The sequence below is a fragment of the Chroicocephalus ridibundus genome, chromosome 2, assembly GCF_963924245.1.
Source record: "Chroicocephalus ridibundus chromosome 2, bChrRid1.1, whole genome shotgun sequence".
In the NCBI taxonomy this organism is placed as follows: domain Eukaryota; kingdom Metazoa; phylum Chordata; class Aves; order Charadriiformes; family Laridae; genus Chroicocephalus; species Chroicocephalus ridibundus.
In genome coordinates, this window is record NC_086285.1 from 4,125,748 (window position 1) to 4,147,684 (window position 21,937).

Here is a 21,937-nt window from a genome sequence, read left to right on the forward strand (position 1 = left end):
AGAGATGAAACTACAAGCAGATTTAAAACCCTGTTAAACATCCCTCTGCAATAGCTCAAGCTGCTGTCAAAGTTTCTAGACACAAAATACTTAGGGGAAATGACCACAAAACCCAAGGCATCTTAAACCACTTAAGGCGCATCATAAAAAAAAATAAAAATAATAATTGAAAAAAATACAGTGCCTCTTCCCTCCAAAGTTTTACCTTGAGCAGAGGTTTCTTGGCCACATTACAAACCCCTGGAAGTCACAGGTTTCCCTCAGAGGCATTCACCACAGTAACAATTGAAGCATGGACACACAACAAACATAGTCCAGGAATTTTCTAAAAACATTAGCTGACAAAACCCAGCCAAGTTTTGCAGCTTGCCATCCAAGTCACATGAATAGGAATATATTCTATAAACACAGACATATCTCTAGAAACAACAATACCAAACAGGAGATCCCCATTTGCACGTTTCTTTTTCTTCTCTAGTATTATTAATTGTACTAACCATAAAACTGTTAATGAAACAGCACTTAAATTGTTCATAACAATGTTAAAACTCTCTCCCCGTGAAATGAATGAAGTTCCCCTCTCAGATCCTCTCTGTGAACTGTGGGAAATTTCACTGCACTGATCACAATGTTTATTAAAAGTTGATTTTTGAGTAAACAATTGTTGTAGCAAATTAATTGCTGCACTTAGGTGCACTTCTCTGTGGATCCTTCATACCTTTTCAGGGAATGTATGCCTACAATTTCAGAATTGTGTCATTAAGATAATATTATCTTTTCCCACCTCCAACTTCTGATCTATCTTCCAGAAAGCAACTCCAGTGCATTGTGGTACCTTATTACAATATCCCCACTGTCCCCCAAACTATGCTTCTGTAATAAAAACTGTCTTCACTCTTCTTATGATCTGTGTGTTCGACCTGGCACATAACCTTCTCCTCCTGATGGCCAGGCACCAGCCTGATGATTGGGTACCTCTTTCACCACTTGTCCTTGGTTGCCCTATTTGCACACAGTGCTGCGAGACGGGTCACAGCTCTTCTGGAAGGACGGGCCAAGTGGCCAAAAAGATAACCAACTAAGCCAAGCATGGTTTCCCAGTCCAAATGATTAACTTTGAGTAAAACCTAATCTCAGTTCAACTATGAATGAAAAGGAGGGATCAGAAGTGGAAATAAAGAAGTAAACCAACAACCCAAACCCAGTAATATTTACTAACCGGAAGGGCATGAAGCTCAGAGGCATTACATGGGAACCTCAAGACATCAGGAACAATCTGCAGCTGGTAAGAATAAGACATTAATGAGAAGTTATTATTTTCAGGGGTTTTTAGTTTGGTTGGTTGTTTTGGACTTTTGATTTGTTGGGTTTGGGGAGCTTTTTTGTTGTTTGTTGTAAAAGCACTACAACAAACAAAATCTTACAGACCAGTAGAGGAAAGTTCAACGTGTGATTTTGATCTGTATTTGGAAAGTAGCAGGGCAACGTGCGTGTTTCTGATGATGATGAAGAAGTTTTTTCCAGTCCATTAGTAACAAAAGCAGATGTTAAACAACATCTACGAGAGATAAACATTTAAAATCAGCAGGCCTGGATAACTTTCACCTAAGAGCACTTATAATAGTTGGCTGAGAAGGTCTGTTTGAATACAGCCAAGTGCAAAAACTGCACTCAAGAGCAAATTCAGCACAGACCTCCAGTATGGTAGCCTGAATTCTGTAAAGAAGTAATGCGGTGGAAGATTTGAGGATTGAAAAAAGGTAAATAGTTCATTGTGAACTCCCAGTACGTGCTGCTGAGAACAGGCTAACACAACTCTCTGCTTTATAAACTGAACCACAAGGAAGTACAAGAAGATAATATTGCTTTTCTATATGGTATTGGAAAGACCTGTGCTGTGACACTAAGGTCAGGCATTTTAAAAGGGCAATAAAGACCAAGGGAGAGTGCAGAAAGGAAACATAAAAGCAATTAGAGGAGGTCCACATTCTTCTGGAGCAAGACCTGGATGCCTTCACTATAACGTTATCTCAGTAGACACTGCACACCTATGTTTAGGCAACTAATCTGGTGTTGAATGTCTTCAGAGATACTCTACTGAAAGGCAATTCAATCTAGCAGAGAAAGGCAAAATGGGATGCAAAGTGGAAATCTATGCAAATTCATAACTCTCTCCAAGGTGTCTCGATTAATAGCTAGGGCAAGGGGAAACAGATGTGCTGAGTTGTCCATATCAGCTCCTGAAAAGAAGTGTTCAATTGAGTTATGCTTTATCAGAAACAGGTTGTTGGACTCAACTTGCTGAAGGTAACTGGTGAAAATTAGTTGCTCTCAATAACCAGCCAAGCAAAATAATCTACCCTTCCCATCAGGGATTACTCTAATCTTAATATAGCTACAACTGCACAAATTTCCTGGGTTTCTGATGTCAGACCTTGGCCCAGGCACTGAGACGTTACATTCCACTTGGATTTTCTGAAATATCTGCTGGCCTATAATCATGGAAGCCCACTTGCTCTTGCTGGTGTACGTTTGGAAAAAAACACATTCAAATAATTAAGTCTCAATAGTGTTCTGAACTTCAAGAAGAGGAAATGTTGCACAGAAGTCCTTACAAACTCCACTTTAGGGGCACTCGTGTTTGATTAACGCATTTTTGATACAAAAGGCCTGATCAAGGTCTAAATATTCACATCATGAATCGAGAGGAGATAAAGCCATATTGACAATTCTGGAGCCACTGGGTGCTGCCTATCCCCAAGGTTTCATCAGGAAACTAGTCATCTTGATTGCACAGAAAAGGAAGATAGGATAGATAGAATGAAGGAGGCTGGGAGCCTATCAGTCCTTTGCACAACCTCTTCCCCTGCCCCAGTGTACAGGTGAAAGAAATCCATCTCAAACGAAGGAGCTGTCCTGCTGTTCCAGGGAAGAGACACCATTCTCACTTTTTTTTGCTATCTTCTGGTCTTCAAAGCAAGAACATCCATGCCGTCAGTTCTGGGTTTACTGGACCCTACAAGCCCAGGCTTGCAGTCCTGAACTGGGGACACAGTGAACTCTGGCTGCCTACGACAATTATGAACTATTTGGATGTACTTCACCTAATGAAAACAAATGGATTGTGCAATTTCTGTGACAGCAGATGTGCCGAGAGACAGCGTTTCAACCCACTTGCTATCTTAGATGCCCCATACGTATAAAAGAAGGTTATGCTGTACGTGGCTTATCAGACTCATCTGGGTGTTAATCCGGGAACATGGACTCAGAACATATCTGCAGTGCTGGGATTTCACAACCCAATTTCTTTATTCTTCCTGTGAAGAATTTAACCTTTTCCCTGAGGCTCACCTACGTTCAGAGCTGAAAATGCATCTCAGTGGCACAAGCTCATACTGCCATGGCAGAGATTGCTCCAGCTAGGGAAGATCTTCCAGACAAGGTAGTGCAGCCTATTGCCAACAGGCATCATATTTGAGGAGTCCTTAAGAAGCTCTTCCCAGCTCCACACCCTACCAGCTAGACAAGTGAAAAATGAGAACATACCGTTCAGAAGCCTGTGGCTGCCCACCACAATGAAAAATTGTGTTCACCGTCATCTGGTTCTTGCCATTAACTTCCCTTAACTGGGTTTCCTGCCTCAAGGGGTTTCTTCCTGCCCAGAACATCCCATTCTCAGCCCTGCACACGTTACTGAGGACTGCTATTTGTAGAAGAGAATTTATGGCACTTTGACATACAACAAGGCTGGAATGCTTTTAAATCACAATGAAACTGGCACTGGGGTACACGTGGCCCTTGTGCATCCCTCATAGGTTTATCAAGCTATGGTTATTTCTGACAAAAAGCGGCTTCTCTACGTGTGGAAATGCAGCTTTGTCTCTTCATGTCATCCTTAAATTCCCGCAGTTAGGATCAAGGGTACCACACAGGAGACAGAGCAGTGGCACAGGGTGAGGAAGAAAAAGAAGCGACAAAGCCTAAAATCAAATCTCAGTACCTTATTAAGAGGCATATAGAATCATAGAATTGCCTAGGTTGGAAGGGACCTTTCAGATCTTCTAGTCCAACCATCAACCTAACTCCGACAAGAACCATCACTAAACCGTATCTCTAAGCACTAAGTCTACCCGTCTTTTTAAAACCGCCAGGGATGGTGATTCAACCACTTCCCTGGGCAGCCTGTTCCAATACTTAATAACCCTTTCAGGGAAGAAATTTTTCCTAATATCCAATCTAAACCTCCCCTGGCACAATTTGAGGCCATTTCCTCTTGTCCTATCGCCTGTTACTTGGGAGAAGAGACCGACCCCCACTTCTACACCCTCCTTTCAGGTAGTTGAAGAGAGTGATATAAAGCCTATTATTTCAATAATCATAGCTGCATTTACTGCCAGTTGTAACTGATGTGCTTTACATGCTCAGAAGACCGCAGGCGAGGAGGGAACTCTCTTCCTCCACAGCTTTCCCAACCTGGGCAAGGAGCCATCCGCTGGTGCGCACTCCCAGCATGCCTGTCCAGCTACACAGCCAAAACCCAGCCCCCCGAAGTGCTTAAGGAAAATGAAACTCAGAGATCCTGCCCCATCTATTTACAGCGACACTCCAGACTATAATTGTGATTATACGGTCTGGAAATATTCTTGTGGGTGAAGAAATGAAATAAAATAAAATAAAATAAAATAAAATAAAACCTTAAAAAAAATAAATCTGCAAGACCTTTGAGAGTTCTGGATGGTCTTTATCACTTTACTGCTTTTCTAGTCCAGCTGCTCTTTTTGTACCTCAGTTTTTGGGAAAGACACTTGTCATTCATATCCTCATTGATACAAGTTGCTATCAGACAGCTGTTACTAGAGTTATTTGACAGAAGCATCTCAGCTACAGCTAAACAGCATGAGCAGATAAGACCGAACAATGTAAGTGAACAGGAAAACATCTTTATTTTCTTCTAAGTGTGCACCCACTTTCTATAAACGTAGTTAAATGTCCCCTAGATTTAGCCCAGCTCCAGGATTTGCTCCACAAAATTAAATGCAGCATATGAAAGGGATAGAAAATAGAGGAAAGTGCTTTCATCAGCATCAGGGTACACCGAAACGTACAGATCTTCTCTGAGAAGCCATCGTTTAAAATGCAACAAAGGTCAAGATTGGCTCCCTGAGTGCAGCAGCCCCTGGGATGGCACAATTAACTCCTTAAAATGTGGAGTCAAAGCCAGGGATATCTTAGTGATTCTTCGGCCAAGGAGATGTGAGGAAAAAAATGCCAACACTTCTTCCAAGGAGTAGGGAAATTATCCTGACCTGGGATCCAAGCCACTGTGGATTAAAACTCTTTGGAATGAGAAGATGATCATATTTTTTTTCACTTTATATCCACAGTAATTTGCCTCTTCAGTGGCATAAAAATTAAATCCAGCTGGAATGGCTTTTTAATTAAAATCATACTTTGCTTATCAGAGTGAGAACACTTAACTGATTACAAAAGAAACGTGGAAACCTCTGGCATCCTGTTCCCTGTTCTCCAGCCAGGCTGTGCAGCAAACTCACTCTGCTAAACCACGTGAAACCCTTTGGAGACTGCCCTACATAAGCCCTCCTCACCCCATTTATGGACTAGAAAAAGTCATATAGAACATACAGAGTCTCTATAAAAAGGTATATACAAAAGTTCGTTCTCTCTGGCTGAACCTGCTGAAGTTCACTCTTGTTTTAATTTGCTGGCTCCTGGCACTTCCCTAAGGAAGCAAAGAATCTCTACGCATTTAATTTCAACTCCTTGGCTGTGCTGTTATTTAACTTCATAGGCAACTGAAGGGTTTCCTACTGTCTTGAAAGTGCCCTCAGGCCAAAGGCTGAGCCATACACCTCACCTGTTCCGAGCAGATACACCCCAGAATCCCACTCCAATAGTTAAGGACCTCTTTTTTCCACAAACACCATCATCCAGGCTTGTTGCCAGAGTCAGCTTATTTTGCTGGAGGCCTTCCCATATGGTGACAACAAAATTCATGGGTCATGATACGGGCAAGGCTGGGTCACACAAGCTATGCCACCCACACACCTTGAGGTGTTCCCTGAGGAACATCTCACGTGCCACAGGCTCTGGGCCACAGGGAGGACTGCTGCTGCCTGTGTTACCTTTAGGTTTCAACCTTCCAGGGTTGCTCCCGTAACAATTTTCATGAGCATTAAACTCACAGTCAGATTCTCAGACAGCACAGCACAGCAATGTTAACGTCAGTGAAGCTAAGCTGATTTATTCTGGCTGAGGATGGTGACTGCAGGGTAGGATTTTCCCAAGTGCAACTATTAGTTAAATTCCTAGGCCTGAATGAATATGTGACTGAGTGCCTGCATGCTTTTATCTTTCTGTTTTCAGTGCCAGGTCCTGCTAGGGAAAGGGATGTTGAGGCAGATGCTAGAACTGAGGTCTTGAACCCATGCTGTTCGCAACAATCCTATGGGACCTTCCATCAGAATAGTACTGTCACAGGAACTCAGCTGCATTTTCCTTACAGACAGAAATGAGATCAGATACGACTTCAATTGGGAAAGTTACTCTATTTTTAGTTCCAGTAAGCCCATTGCAGTCATAAGGTGCTGAGTTCCAGAGGCTGAAATAACCATCTCCCAAACAAATCCAAGAACAGACACGTTGTTCTCCAAATGTCTCCCACATAACGAAGAAAATGCAATTTTACTCTTGTAACCCCTCTTGCCCTCCCTCTCCTGAAATTCAGATGTGCTGTTTTCAGTCACACCATTTAAATGTCACCCTTTTGCAGGAAAACATAAGCTGGGGGTACCCCTGATATACTCCACAGGAGACACCAAAACCCTGATGACACCGGTCAGGATTTTCTTAGATTCTTAAATACCTTTAAATTCTAGACTTGGCCCAATATTATCCTTGCAGACCTGGAAATTTTCTTCCCCCATTAAATCTGATGCTGTTGAAGTGAGTTAGAGATCCCCAGACTCTAAGACTGAATATGCTTCCAACTAATTGTTGTGACCGAGCAGCTTTCAAAATTGAAACTCTTCCACTATCTGATATATGATCTAAAAAAATACAGGTCATTAAATTAAATACAGGTCATTATCCCTTCTCTGACTGTGTCAGCCTTCCAACCTGCAAAAAGTGCTATTTGCCTCCTTCCCAGAAACAGCTGTGTCATCATTTAAAGATGTGGCATATTCTGGCCCATTTTCTGTCCAGAAAATGAAAGTTTAAAAATGATCCATAAAAAGCAAGGTTTCTTTCTTTATTCACTCTTCTGTCAATAAAAATAACTCACAACGTGTTAACTTTTCCAGTTTCTTGATGGGAAGACACAAAGGAAAAAGCTACTCTATTTGTTCTCCTCCATCAATCAAGAATTAAAATCCCCAAGGCTGAATATCTCCCTCACCCCTGCAACTTTACAAGCAAAAAAATCCCACCTTCCTGAAAATATTCCTGAAGTGAAAGGTTAGCTTTTTTGTTAAAGAAAATACATTTGGAAGACAAATAGTCATCAAGGTCTAATGTGAAGAGATCAGTCAACGTTCTTTATATCTTGTCCTTAAGATTAATTAAATCTCATTTCACAGTGACCATGCACCCCACAATCGGAGGTCGGCTGCAGCCACTAATTGGGTGAGCTGTGCACAATGGTTTCTCCACTGTAGACCTCACTGCTGGTGTACAATGTCAATTTTGAACTTGTCTTTTGCTCACCTTTTGTAAGCAGCTCATGGCCATGTGAAGTTGGAGATGGCTGACTGCATCTTTTCCGGAGAGAGGCACCATTTTTAAACTTGCCGGTGTAATTTTAGCATGGTGTGAAGGATCTGGGAACTCCCTCTTGCTCGTGTGAGAGAGATCAAAAAATATTAATCCCCCTCTCCCTTGCCTCTGAAACAAAAAATTTACAAGAAACAGATCGCCTCTGCTCTGTGAAATACCATGCTGGGACTGTCAACCCAACCCCCGGCTATGGCCAGGGTCATCCTGATGAAAAACTATCCCTGCCTCTGCTCCCTAACAAAACACCTCTTTCCCTTCACGGCCATGACCTCGATGACAGCCTGAATGATGACACTGTTGGCTGGGACAGGAAGGCCTGAGTCCACTGTGGGCGGATCCTTCAAAACAAGGGGTAAAAGTGGGAGAGAGCAGTGACTCCTGTCACACACAGAGTGAAGCCCTCTGGCTGGCTTTGAGTGTCCTGCAACAAGAGCACGCCCAAATGTGCTCACACATACCTTCAGTAACCAGGAGACCAAGGGGAAGATTGCCATGAAAGGCATCACTGGTGGGACCTTCCCACTGGAGAACTGGCAAAGCCGCAGTACTGGGGGGACTATATGAAACCCTAGAGACATCCTGCCTATCTCTCAACAAACCAGTAGCTTTCGAAGACAATATGTTTCCATCTCCTACTCAGTATCAAAGACAAACATGGATGCGCCTCCAAGCCCAGCCAGCCTCCCATTCCTGCACTGACGGGTAGATCCATACTGTGGTAATGCTTTGCTCCTGCTAAAGGTGGTTTTGCCTTGCTAAGTTTTTCCTTAAGCAGGAGGGCGAGCGCTGCGTTGTGAACAGTATCACACCAATTGTGCTCCCTGCGGAGCAGCTGAATAACGTACACATCATATAGGGGTGCATCAAGAAGAGTGTGACAAGCAGATCGAGGGAGGTTATCTTCCCCCTCTACTCTGCCCTGGTGAGGCAGCACCTGGAGTACTGTGTCCAGTTCTGGGCTCCCCAGTTGAAGAAGGACAGGGAAGTGCTGGAGAGGGGACAGCAAAGGGCTACCAAGGTGATTAGGGGGCTGGAACACCTCTCTTAATGAAGAAAGGCTGAGGGACTTGGGTCTTTTCAGTCTGGAAAAAAGACGACTGAGGGGCATCTTATCAATGCTTATAAATACTTAAAGGGTGGGTGTCAGGAGGATGGGGCCAGGCTCTTTTCAGTGGTGCCCAGCAACAGGACAAGAGGTAACGGGCACAAACTTGAACATAGGAAGTTCTATCTAAACATGAGGAGGAACTTCTTTACTTTGAGGGTGGCAGAGCACTGGAACAGGCTGCCCAGAGAAGTGGTGGAGTCTCCATCTCTGGAGACATTCAAAACCTGCCTGGATGCGTTCCTGTGCAACCTGCTCTAGGTGACCCTGCTCTGGCAGGGGGTTGGACTAGATGATCTCCACAGGTCCCTTGCAACTCCTATCATTCTGTATGATTCTGTGATATAGGCAGGCTCCTTCTGAGGCAGTTCCTGTGACAGACAACAGGATGTGTTGTCTGCCCATCTGGAAATGGGCCAACCTCCACCACAAAAGAAGTCAGCTTTCTGGCTCGCAGTGCTGCTCTTGACAGGCTGTTCTCGCATCTCACTCCCCTCACTGCTTCAAACCTTCCCATACCCAGCCAAATCCAATCCCATCAAGGATACAACCTCTCCTGCACCAGCACTAGCCCTTTACAAGACACTTCCATTCCCCAGTATTATCATGAGCGCGCATGTAGGGGGTGACCACATCATCCCCATGACATCGATTTGTAAGGTTAACCTAACCAAACACTAACTATGGCGTAGGCAGGCAAGAGTGGAAAGAAATAAGTGAAGGACAAGTAAAGGAAGTCTATTTTTCTCATTCCCATTGGATTTTATGCATTCAGACCACCGCTAGCAGAAGGTTCATCTACAGAGCCTGGAACTGACCTAAGAGCTTCTTAGCTTCATCCTGTGCCTGAACTGTTGGCCCTTTCCAGCTGCAGCTGAATTTATTGTTTCATCTCCTTCTACTCATGGCTACCCCAGTGGATGCTGTTCCTTGCCTGTACTTCTCCCCAGGCTACTCTGCAAGGGAAATTAGCATTTATTTTTAGGTGCATTGTACTCTGACTGGCTGGGCTCTGCTCCCAGGACTGCAATATATATTTAATACTCGTTTCCACAGCTGACAGACAAGGAAGCTTGAGTGGGGAATTGGAAGAGAAGAAAGAATTATGAAGTAGAGGGGCATCAACCTGGCAAGCATTTTAATACCCCTCCTAGAAACAGACACTTGACTTTTCAGCAGTCCCGTAGTGGGGAAGGCAGCGAGCCCGAATCAAAGGCACAGTTGCTGTTTTATTATGATGATGATTTCAACTCTGCAATAACAAATCCTGTCAGATCTGCAGGAGAGAGGAACAGGAGCAGAAATACACTATTAGAGCAATATGCAGTGAAAAAATGTACTGGGAAAAGGCAGTACAGGAGAGACAACTGCACCTAGGCTGCTCAGTGTTCCCAGCACAGGCTGTCCCTGAGAGTGCTACGGCTCTGGGATGCTCCTGGGCAGAGATCCAAGTGGCATCAGCAGATCTGGTGATCAACCTGTGCAACAGGTTCAGCTCAAATGTGGAATTGTTCCCCAACTGATCCACCTAGAGACTGCGGCTCCTAACCTCTTTGTAGCTGGAGTTCATGACTGCTGCCCTCATGTTTCTCTTGCCTATTGCTCCCAGCTGACCCTCCACACTCTAACCTTCTCCTTTCCCTTATCCCAGTCCTCACCATATCCCCAAGCAAACACCATGCTGGGATCACAGGTCCCACCGGGTCCCTGAGGCCTCCATCACAGCTTGCAACAGCCCCTTGGACTCTTTTCCCTTCTGCATCTCTTTTTGCAAAGAGTAAATGCAGTGCTGTTGAGAAATTAGATGCTTTTCCTTCCGAAAACCTCAGCCCTTTACTTAGCTATTCTTCTGCAACTGAGTTTTCTGTTTCTGGAAGATGCTCCTTCGATAAATCCTGGCTTTGTTTTATCTCCCTGTGACAACAATACATAGCAAAAAAAAAAAAATTAAAAAAAAATTGAACAGACAACCAAAGCTTCAGCTTTATAGCTAGGTTTAAAAATATTTCCAGATGCTTATTGGTCCCTTAAGACATTTCTGAGGCTCAGGTCAAGTAGACCCAAGGCAGCAAGCTCCAATTTTTAATTTCTTCACCATCTACAAAACTGTCAGGGCTTGGCTAACACAGTTTAACCATCAGAGCTTTCTGGCTCTGGGAACAGCTTCCCAGTCAAAGGAGCACAGCGAAAAAAGTGAACTTTAAGAAGTGAAAGGTAAATAACCCTACGAATACAATAGGAGCCCTATGTTGTCAGAGGCCTCAAGGAGACATAAAGGTTGTTCCTGCCTCATATCCACAAGCTTTTAAGATCCAAATGAAAACAACAGCCAAAGTGGAAGGCACAAATACACACAGCAATATTATGAGTCTCTTCCTCACAGTGTGTAAACTTAATTATAGTGCAGATGATGCACTTCCAGCACAACTTCAGCCACTGACAGTCATTGAACCTCCAAAAGAACTAGGTACCAAGACAAATGGATCTCTAAAGGTAACATCTCACACCACAGTTCTATTGTTATTATAGCCATGATTGACTACTAACATATGGGACATATTTATTTTTTTTTATTAGACCAACTAGTACAGCTAGAGAAAAAAAAAAAAAAAGGTTTTGTAGCTCTTTAACTCTCAACCACACTCAGGAAATGTCAGGATACGCATAGGTCTGAAATAATTGTTCTGAGTTTAGTCAAGTTAATTAATTACAGGAAAAAAAAAAAAGTGCAATTAGCACCTGCACAGCAGATGAATCACTTAGCCAGGGAGGAGATGGTAAGACCATCAGCCCTTGTAGGACCGCAGGGGTGGTGAGAGTTACCACATCTGCAACGGCAAGGAATAGGCAGGTGGCGAAACATGAAGAAAACTGCGGCATGTCAAAAAAAATCAGTGTCTCCACTGAGTTCAAGGTTTTTAGTGCCCAGCAGAACCTTGAAGGTTAATTTGTGGGCTTGGCTTTCAGAGGTACGTTGTCGGTCTATAACACAGAAGGATGGCAGCGATTGTTTTGCAATAAGCCACTCTCTCCATCAGCACACTTTCCTTTCGTGTTGTCCCGCTCATAAATACCTTCAGACTAAACGCAGAGCAATTACTACTCAGTTTTGTTTCTCCTTCAGACCTCAGGAAGCATTGCCATGCCTGAAAGTATTTTTATCTTATATTCATATTTTTACATACATATATAAAAAAATACATATTTCAGTTTTTCCAATATATGCCGTTATTTCTCTTGACAAACCTTGCCTCATCTACGTTGTGCACAAACAGCCTGAAGACAAACCCTTGACACATGGTTTGCCGAAATGTGTATGACTTCCCAAGGGAGGGAGGAGAGAGCGGGACAAGGAGGAACAAAGGTTCATTTTGCTACAAACGGTGCTGCAAAAGAAAATTTAGTGGAGAGGATGAAAGAGCACAAATTCCTGCATCCAAAACCCAACAACCCATGCCCCAACTGTAAAGCACCAGCTTCAGAAGTTGAAAAAAAAAAAAAAAAGCTTTGCAATGAGAAACCGTGCAAAAAAAGGGAACTGTACAAGGCTCAGAGAGTGGAGAAAAGCAGAAGGGGCAGGAAAATTCTTTGAGATGAATCGTTGCCGCACTGGAATTAAGTGCATGGCATAGCGGAGACCCACACGGCTCTGTAGCTGTGTTTAATGTCATTCCCCCCCTCCCAAAAAAATGCAAGCAGCCTAGCAGTCGATACTTGAGCATGTCAGTAATTCTTCACGTAGTGTTTGGCCTCCTTTCGCTGCCCTGTGAAGCTGGGAACCATCTCAGCAGCAGCATTTTTCTCTCCCTTTGAGTGTGTCAAGCAAAAAGAAAACCTGGTTCTGTTGTGGAAAAAAGCTGGAAAAGCCTAATTATGTTTAAGAGCCAGGGGTGCAAATGAAAAATAAGCAAATAAATGGATGCAGACGTTGCAGGAAACAAGTGGCTTGTTTCAATGCAGGCTCTTTCGTGCTTGCACCTTGCTTTGAAATGGCCCTGGGGCAATAGGAAAGCCCTGTCACCTCCCCAGGGAGGGAGTCCCAAAGGGGTCCCCAGCCAGCGCCAGGCTGGCAGAGGGGCTCCATCACCACTCTGGGAAGCTCCCAGCACATGGCAGGACTCAGCAAGGGGAAGGAAACCACCATGTCCCCTTGCATTCCTTGCTGAATCGTCCCAAATTACAGGGGAAAAAACAGCCAGGAAATACTGGGCATGGCTCAGGATTGAGCCCAGTCACTGATGGTGAGGAGGATGGAGTGGCTTTAGCAGCAGGACACGTACAACCGCATCAGCCAACGCTGCTGCAGCTCCACACCTGAGCAGTTTTCCTTCCAGCGAGGGCTGAATGGTCCCGGGGAATATCTCGTTTGCCCCCTTCCTCCCCAAGAAAGGACATCTGCCAGGGCAGTGGGGTTTAATCTCTGCTGAGCAAAATCCTGAGGGCTGTGAAAAGTGACTTAAAAGAAAAGAAAAAACAACAACAAAAACCCCCAAGTACGTACATCCCACACAGCCATGAATGGGATGAACTTTCTAAAGGGGTTCACCCCTCCCCTGACAAACAGCTAAGGGTCTGTAATGGGAAAGAACCCATAAAAAATAATCACTGCGTTCACTTAAAATAAGAGTTGAATTTGTCTACAGCAAAATAAAGGTGGGAGAGGTATAATCTCCAGCAGGATTTGGATTCTGGCTGTTTCCAAGCTGAGCGCATAAAAATGCTGAGTGTCATTGTTGAAGCAGCTTTTAATTTTATTGCAACAGAATCGTTACAGGGTGGTGGGTTTTTTTGGTTTTGTTTTGTTGTTGTTGTTGGGGGTTTTTTTGTTTTTTTAAATGGGGGAACGGGCATCACATTCAGCGTATTTAATTTTGTTTCCTTTTTGCCTGGCAAAGGGATACCTTTCTTAAAGTTCGATCCGCAGCACTCTGGCCACTGGGGAAAGATGAAATCAAAGCTGCTTTTCAGTAATGAATAAAGCAGGCTGCAGGGAAAAGCTCAGCGTGAGCGGGTTTTCTTCTTTTTTTCATTCTTCCACAACACAAGAGAAATATGGGGAGGCATTCAGCTTGCAGCTTAAGATCTCTAAATGTAGGTGTCTATCTGAGGGTGACTGAACTGCTGCTGGAGTCAATGAGGGTTCAAAAAGGTGCATGTGGTGCCATCTGAGAGAACTTTTTTTCTGTGTTGATAGCATCCACATGGGGCTGAGCAGGTAACACAGCACCTACGGGGGCTTTGCTCTCCAAGAAGGGAAGATGTGGGACAACGGGATCTTTTCCTGCATCTCACATGGCCTGAGAGCAGGCAGCTGACATGAGCCTGACAACACTGCTGGCCACAGCAGGAGTTCAGACCAGCTGGGTCACACGTAGACACCTACACAGAAACACCGAAACGTAGGTGTCCTAATCTGCACGGTGAATCCCACACCGAGGTCACCTGCAGGGAAGCTCACAGGCTGATTAGCTGTGATAGACAATGACATTTATAAGGGCCCTGGAGACACTCGCTGCTCAGATGTTGGTTGTGATGTTACAGATCACCCGGTATTAATTGAAACATCTGTTAAACACAGAATCAAGGTTGAAGCCTCGAAGAAACATTTTTTTAAAAGACACACAATAGATTTCAGCTTTACTAAGGAGACACAAAGTATTGATATTTTTCCCTCCTGACAAGAATTGTATTTAAATAGATTTTTTTTTTCCCCTTTTCCCTCTTGATGAGATGCAATTTCCCAGGGATGGAGATTAAAAAAAAACCATGGAGCTCATACTCAGCTTCCCAACTGTCAGGAGCAGGAACATCCCTGAGCCTGCTGCAAAAGCAAGAAGGGGATCATAGGGATGGTGGCTCAGCAAACAGAGATGGGGTCTCCATATTCCATTCCTTTGGTCTCTTCTCAACTTTAAAAATCAATGCAAATCAATGAAGCCAAGGCATGACATCCATAAGAGTTTATCCAAACAACATCACCAAGTGTGTTGTCCAGCCCACTAGTGAAATGCATTAGAAAATAATCCCGATTTGGTTCTGAAGTAGAAAATAATCACAATTCATTTCTAACACTTGAATTTAAATGCAAATGACAGAAGTGTAAGTCTCCATCTCCCAGCAGTGCAAACAGTGAAACGGATGGTTAGTGACTGCCCTGGGGGTGAGAAACCTACCTAACGTGACTAATGGAGGAGTTTAAGGCTGTTAGCAAACACTGTTTCAGTTGACTGGAAAAGCGACTTTGTTAATGTAAAGTACATCAAGGTCTTTAAAATTCATGGACAGCTCAGAAGCTAAAATAGGTCCTTAAGTCCCGGAATTACTATATATACATAAGTTACTGCTGTATATAAAATCTGACACGATAAACCACCACTAAAGCAGCACTAATGTGTGTCTTCCAGCCTTAAGCAACCCACAACACATATTCCTTTCTCACAAAAATGTCCCTAAATTCACTTTATAAACCAACCATCTAAAAATTACCGGACTGAGTTCTGATGTCACCTACGCTAACTTCATACCAGGGCTGCACTGACTCCAGGGCACCGCGTCTGCCTTGCATCCGCTAGACTGATGGATGAGCGGGGGAAAGAATATCAGAGGCAAGGACTGTAGCAGCAAAGAAATATCACACCTGCTTCCGCCTCTTAACCTTACCTGCTTGCTTCCAGCAGGTCAAGCCGTGTTCACAACGGCTATTTATATTGGTGCAGATTGGCAATTATTAAACATAGGTGCTTTTGCTATTATAGCTCTTCCCTCATAAGGGTTTATGCATGAGGCTAAGCAGTTTAGAAGTGATTTGTAGCAAAGTTAACAGCCAGTAGATGCTTCTAATAAAGCTGAAATTTCAGGACAGAAAATCATGGAATGGTTTGGGTTGGAAGGGACCTTAAAGATCATCTAGTTCCAGCCACCCTGCCATGGGCAGGGACACCTCCCACTAGACCAGTTGCTCAAGCCCCATCCAGTCTGGTCTTGAACATTTCCATGGAAGGGGTATAACATCTTGGTACTTTATTAACAACCACCATATCAGAAAGAAACTTTACACTTTTATTTACATCTCCAGAAACCTTTATGTTTTCTAAAAACCCAGTGCTGAAGAAGTCTTGTATCACTCCATTCAACAAATAAAAGGGCTGTATAACGATGCAAGGAGCATCCAGCAAGCAGTGGAGCCCATCTTCTTCTTAAACCTTCCCCAAGGCCCTTTGAGTACTAATGAATGAACTCTCCCTGCGTTACTGGTCTTGTAATGTGAAAGGTGAAGCTCATGCCCGGAGACATGAATCATCCCAGAGAAATCCCTGGTGGTCAGGCATGAAGCCAAAGCAAGCTGCAAGTTACTCCAAAAGGGAATGGTGACAAGAAAACTGCTCAGCTGGTGAACAGCCTTCCCCAGACATGCACAGGACCTCCCTGCCATGGTGTTAGCTGTGTTAGCTCTGCATGGAGGCCAGTCTGATGGTTGGCAACACTTCCCTGCACCTCTCGTACCTGTTTTGAGGTCTGATTTTTCTTCCACTGCAATCCTCTGGGATCTCACTTTCAGAAGCAAAGACCCTCTTGGCTCGGTTCCCACCCAAACGAAGCTGTGACTTCTGGAAAACATCTGGGAGCGTGGAAGGGAGGGAGCAGTGAAATGGCAAGTGCTGAGCACTCACTGAGGGAAACCCTGCCTGGCTGCATGGGGCTGGCGGATGAAACAGTGCCACGGCACAGGCAGGCTCAACAAGCATCACGGAGGGAGCAGGAACTTCTAACCTGCTTGTCTGTCTGTCCATCCTTGCTCTCCATCCCAACTGCTGGGCCAGAACTCCAGCCCCACCTGCTCTGGGGTCTCCAGACATCTCTAACCCATTTTATCTGTTTTTGGCCCAGGGCTGAGGATTTTTTTCTTGGCTACATTTCTTACATTTTGTTTTTTACAAGGACTTTCCTATTCTTTCCAATGCGGAAAAGAGAAAGTTGATGAGACCAGAGAATGCAGTTATATTTAATCACACAAGCTTTCCCAGGTATTGGAAAACCACATATCCATTTCCACTGAGCCAGCATGATGCAGCAACAATCCCATTCGCAGCAGGGAAATGACACTACCACACTTGTGCTGACTTGGTCTGAGTGCAGGACGTGACCTACCACGTTCATGGAACCAAGCAAAGTCCTGCTTCTCATCAAAACCTGAGTAACATTTTTTTATTCCTCACAGATAATTTGATTCCTTTCCTGAATTTGAGCCACAGATGCCATGCAGAGTGTGACAAATCTCCTCCGAGTCTGCTAAGGTCTGACTTAAAAAAAAAATATAAATCATCTCATCTTGGGTCTCATTGATCTACAGAATGTCTGGTGCCCTTCCTCAGACTGCCAATAAATGGGACACTTGATGCTGAACAGGGAGATATTCTTCCTGTCTCTCTTCCCTCTCTTCTCCATCTCCAACAAAGATTTGTGTCTACAAGCTAGCCCAAACAACAGGTGACTTCCCAGTCCTACCAGACTCTAAACCAGCATATGATGAGGCAAGTGGAAGGCTGATTTCAACAAGATACCAGTCCTCCCAGTTGTTTCTGCTGGAGACCATCTGGTAAAGGGAAAAAGCTATCCTTTTTGGGTTTTCCCCACAGAAAAATAACAGAAACTCTGTATGTTTGCCATTTCCAAGGCAACCTTGCAGTTGGTGCCTTGGGAGAGCTAAAACACCTCTTCATGACACCCGTCCCATCACTTACTCACGCCCCAGTTGCCCATTTGCAAAACATGCAGAGCACCTCCCTGCTTTGCATCCACCAACTACCGTGACCCCTCCTTGGATATTCAAGTGAGGAGAGACAAATACCACTCAGAAAAGCCATGCCACTAGGAAACAATGAAAACCAGAACAAAGCGTACCAGCAGCCTCACAAGTCAGCACTGGTAGGACTTAGCGCACAACCCAGCACACCCTACTTCGCATTTTTATCCGGTACAGCCCTCTGGCTGTCACACCACTGCTGATATTACAACAGGAAGGAATTTGAAGCAGAATACATTTAAATCAGCGTACAAAGGAGGAAAAAGAAATAATGAATACATACATCCAAATTCACAACGCAGGCAGCTTTCCCTGTCCATGGTCCCATCTGCCTCCCGATGCTGAATTTTTGGCAACTAGCCCTCTTTTTTAAAAAAACACACCCTGGTGGGTTCAGGTCCTTTTACGATACATCACGATTCCCCTTCCTGTCTGGTCCTCTGGAGTTTTTCCTACAGGAGGCAGACCTCTCGTTCTGCGGGGAGGGTGTGATAATTACGGTGTGAATCCCCCTGCTGACATACATACTGGTGAGCTGGAGCAACACGCTGTTGGAAGCGGCCTTAAATATTCCACACAGGATTTTTTTCCCTCAGATAACTGTCTTTTTGCCTGTTTTGCTCTTTTACCTTGTTATGCCCTGAATAAGTGTTTCTAAAATGTGTGTACTGCTAAAAACACCCACTCTGGAAACTTTCAGCATTATAGAGAGGCAATGAGACTTTCAGAGCTACCCAGATATGGGGTTGGGCAACTGGTTCTCCTAGATGGCTTTAAATAAAGTCAGTCATGCGTTTATACATGTATAAATTTAATAAATTGTACACCTGGTAATACAATGAGGTTTTGTGGCAAAGCCTTTGTTAAACACAAGTTGTCATTGCTAAAAGATCTTTGTGTCGGATACAAGAATTCGGCTAAAGGATTCTAGTGAGTACCTTGCCTCTTTGCCAAAAACATCGATTATTTTGTTTTAAATGTATTTATCTCACTTCTCAAATTCTCAATCAATGACAGGGTGAAAGAGACACAGATACGGCTGAAGTGGTTGTTCCATAAGCTTAAATTTAACTGGTTTTTCTCAATGATCCCGTTTTCAGCATTTATACTTGGATTGCTAAAGGATCTGATCTGAGTTTTTTATTCCTTTTCATCATGTGTCTACTTCATAGCTGGGGCAAAATAAAACTCTGAAGAAAAGCACAAATTACACCAGTTGGACAGATTTGGATAATTCAACGGGCTTGCAGTCTGAAGGAATCCACCAACTGCTTCGACTTATCCACATCTCATTTACGAGACACACACTGAAAAGAAATAGTCCAATTTCTACCTCTCCAGGCCAGATTATCTTAGTTACACCCTTGAAAAGGTGAATTGACCCAGTACTGCCTAAAAGGGATTATTCCGGATTTACACTATGTCCCCACCACCAACAGCTTCAGCACTTTTCTTCAAAATGTTAAAAGCTGACGGCGGCAGGAGGCAGGTCTCGGGTGAGCATGGGCTGATGAATGACAGCAAATGAGATTTCCTCAGTTCCCTTTTTTCCCCACATTTGTAGATCACGAGAGGCTGAGGTGAAAGTTTATAACAGCAATTAGATACCACATGGCTGCAACAGTTTTACAGCGCTGAACTTCTCAATCAGCCAATCGTTCTTGTTCAAAGTTTTTCCAAGGACATACCAATAAAAATTATCACAGTAAGTTATAAGAAAAAAAACCACCAAACTCTGCTGAGCCATTGTAGGTCCCAGACCCCAGGTTGTTACAATCCCAGAGTTACTTTTACTTTAAAAATGAGCACCAAATTCTAGGTTTAAACCGAGCAACAAAACCAGCAGGGATTTTCTCTAGTGTTGAGGCACTTCAGTATTAGTCACTTGCAGATCCGCACTGATAAGGAGCATGTGAATCTATTAACCCACTGGTATGAACCAGGTCCTGGGAACATCAACACAGGGAAAGAATGAGAAAACAACCAAGGGTTCCATGAAACCAAGGGCAAGGAAGTGAGACAAAGTATAAAACAACAACATAATAAAAGGGTTGAAAAGGAACCAGTAGAGGATTGCACCTAGGCTGTGCCTTGCTGTTGTCCCAAAGCTTTAGGGATTTGTGTTTACTGAGAGGAATGCTGAACCCAAGAGCACGAGCATAAGGGCCCGATCCTGCCACCACTTACACGTTGAACCTCAGTAGACTACATGACTCAACTCTCTGCAGGATCTGGCCCCAGAGGACCTCTTCATGCCAACAATGTTTAAAGAAATGGGATTTTTGCCATGGACTTCAGTGGAAGTGAGAGTTGGAGCAGCTCCAGCAGCGGATGGGAGTGCTGCCCCCTTCTCATTTCCCCAGCTCCAGCCCCGGACACAAGCTATTTTGGATCTTCCCTAAAGCAAAGCCTGTAGAATTCCAGGAACTAATTGCCTGGTCATTTTTTTAATACTTTAAACCGTTTTCCCAGCCTGTTCTTCCTCAAAGAAAGTCTCTGGTGATGCAGATGGCTGGCTGGCTCAAGGAGATAGATAGACAAAAAATTGAAATAAGGCTATTTGTCTCATTTCTTAAGGGACAAGGGGAGAGGAAAGGAGAGATAAGTGATGCAGGGCCAGATCTGGGTTAGCTTCCACTCTCTGAAGCTCAGCTCAGTTAATCTGATTCTGCTTGCTGGGGGCTGGAGTGGCATTGATTGAACCACTGTCACCAGCCAAGCAGAGCATCAGAAGCCACCTGCAATCAAGTACTGATGGGCCAGTTCTTGTGGGCAACCTCAACCAACCCAAGAGGATGCTGGTGGGGCTATCTCACCTTCCAAAGAGAGAAAACCACTGTGGGAGAAGATTAGAAGAGAGAAACTCAGCCCCAGCCAGCACCCAATCTCCTCCCCACCCCAGCCTGATAAATAAAAATGAGAGGTCTCAGCAGAAATCATACGGTGTAAGGAAACAAACTGCAAGAACAAAGCTTCAGTGAAAGGTGCAGAAGCACCGTGTCCGCGCTGTTTGCACAGAGAATTAGCTTTTGCGTGCACAAGTGTGTGTGTGTGCGCACACAGACACATCGCCAGGAGAAACAATCCCGGTTGCTAATTCTACACTGTACTACGAGCCATCTGCGGCGGGGGGAGGAAACAGCACTGCCCCAATCAGGGACCTGCAAGCATGGAAATCATAAGCAGAAGGGACACAACAGCCAGAAAACACATGCTTTGCTCCCAGCTTCTGCTCTTCCCCCAAACAGCGCATCCACGTGAGGTCTCAGTGTCAGAGAGCAGCACTTTGCTGAACTTCTCACGGGTGGCTGGTCTTCAACCAGAGCAAGGTCGCGTCTGAGAGCCCCCTACCCTACCAATGAATCGTCGCCGGGAAATTCCATCCCGTTATCCCCAGTTTTGGGGAGAGTGGGGAGCTTTGCACGAAACAATCAAGCTCCTGAACAGAAACCAAAGCAAACCGAAAGCCAGGCTGCAAACCTGAAATGACAACGAAACCAAGCGCCAGTCTTGAAATAAAGCGCTAAAACCCTAAAATGAATTCATCTGGCTCAAGAGATCCTCTCGCTCTTGAAGAGGAACCATACCTTGAACAAAAAGACATTTAAGCCACTGCTATTTTGCATATTATCGAGGGAAAGGAAAGCCAACAGAGATACACCTGCCTTAAACCAACAGCGCTACGAAAGTTGCCCAAAGTTTGCCCGAGGCTGAAGCGATAAACCGAAGGAGCGGGCGCCGGGGGCGAGCCGGCACGGCGGGTGCGGGGCTCAGCCGCGCAACGTCCCGCCGGGAGCACTCACCGCGGAGAGGAGGCAGCCGAGCAAAGGCACCACGACAGCCAGGACCGCGTACTCCATGCTGCCCGCACCGGAGCAGAGGACACCCCGTACCCCAAACTCCCGGCGCGGCTGCGGGCAGCGCGGAGCTCCGCTCCCGGCGCCGGCTTGAGCACATCCGAAAAGGGAGGGAGGGAGGGAGGGAGGAGGGAGGGAGGAAGGGCAGGGACACCACCGCCCCCCGCTCCGCGCCTCTCCGCACCGCTCCGCTCCGCCGGAGCCGGCCGTGCCACCGCCCCCGGCCGCCTCCCTGCGCGAGGCGAGGCGGGCCCGGCACCGCCCCCCGCCCGCCCCCCGCCCCAGGTGCCGCCGGGCCCGCGGGGAGCCTGCGCGTCCCGGGGCCTCCCCTCCTTCCGTCGCCGGTCCCCCGTTCTCTCTCTCCCCTCCTTCCGCGTT

The 21,937-nt window shown here is 45.1% G+C and overlaps 1 protein-coding gene across 1 annotated transcript in view; it reads right to left on the reverse strand.

The window, feature by feature from the left end:
- Positions 1-21,657, reverse strand: part of VIPR1 (vasoactive intestinal peptide receptor 1) — a 120,700-nt gene extending 99,043 nt beyond the window's left edge. The window contains exon 1 of the mRNA XM_063324301.1: positions 21,506-21,657. Within this exon, the coding sequence (XP_063180371.1) occupies positions 21,506-21,562 (57 nt within the window). The 5' untranslated portion in view covers positions 21,563-21,657. The remainder of the gene's footprint in view (positions 1-21,505) is intronic.
- Between the last annotated feature and the right edge of the window lie 280 nt (positions 21,658-21,937).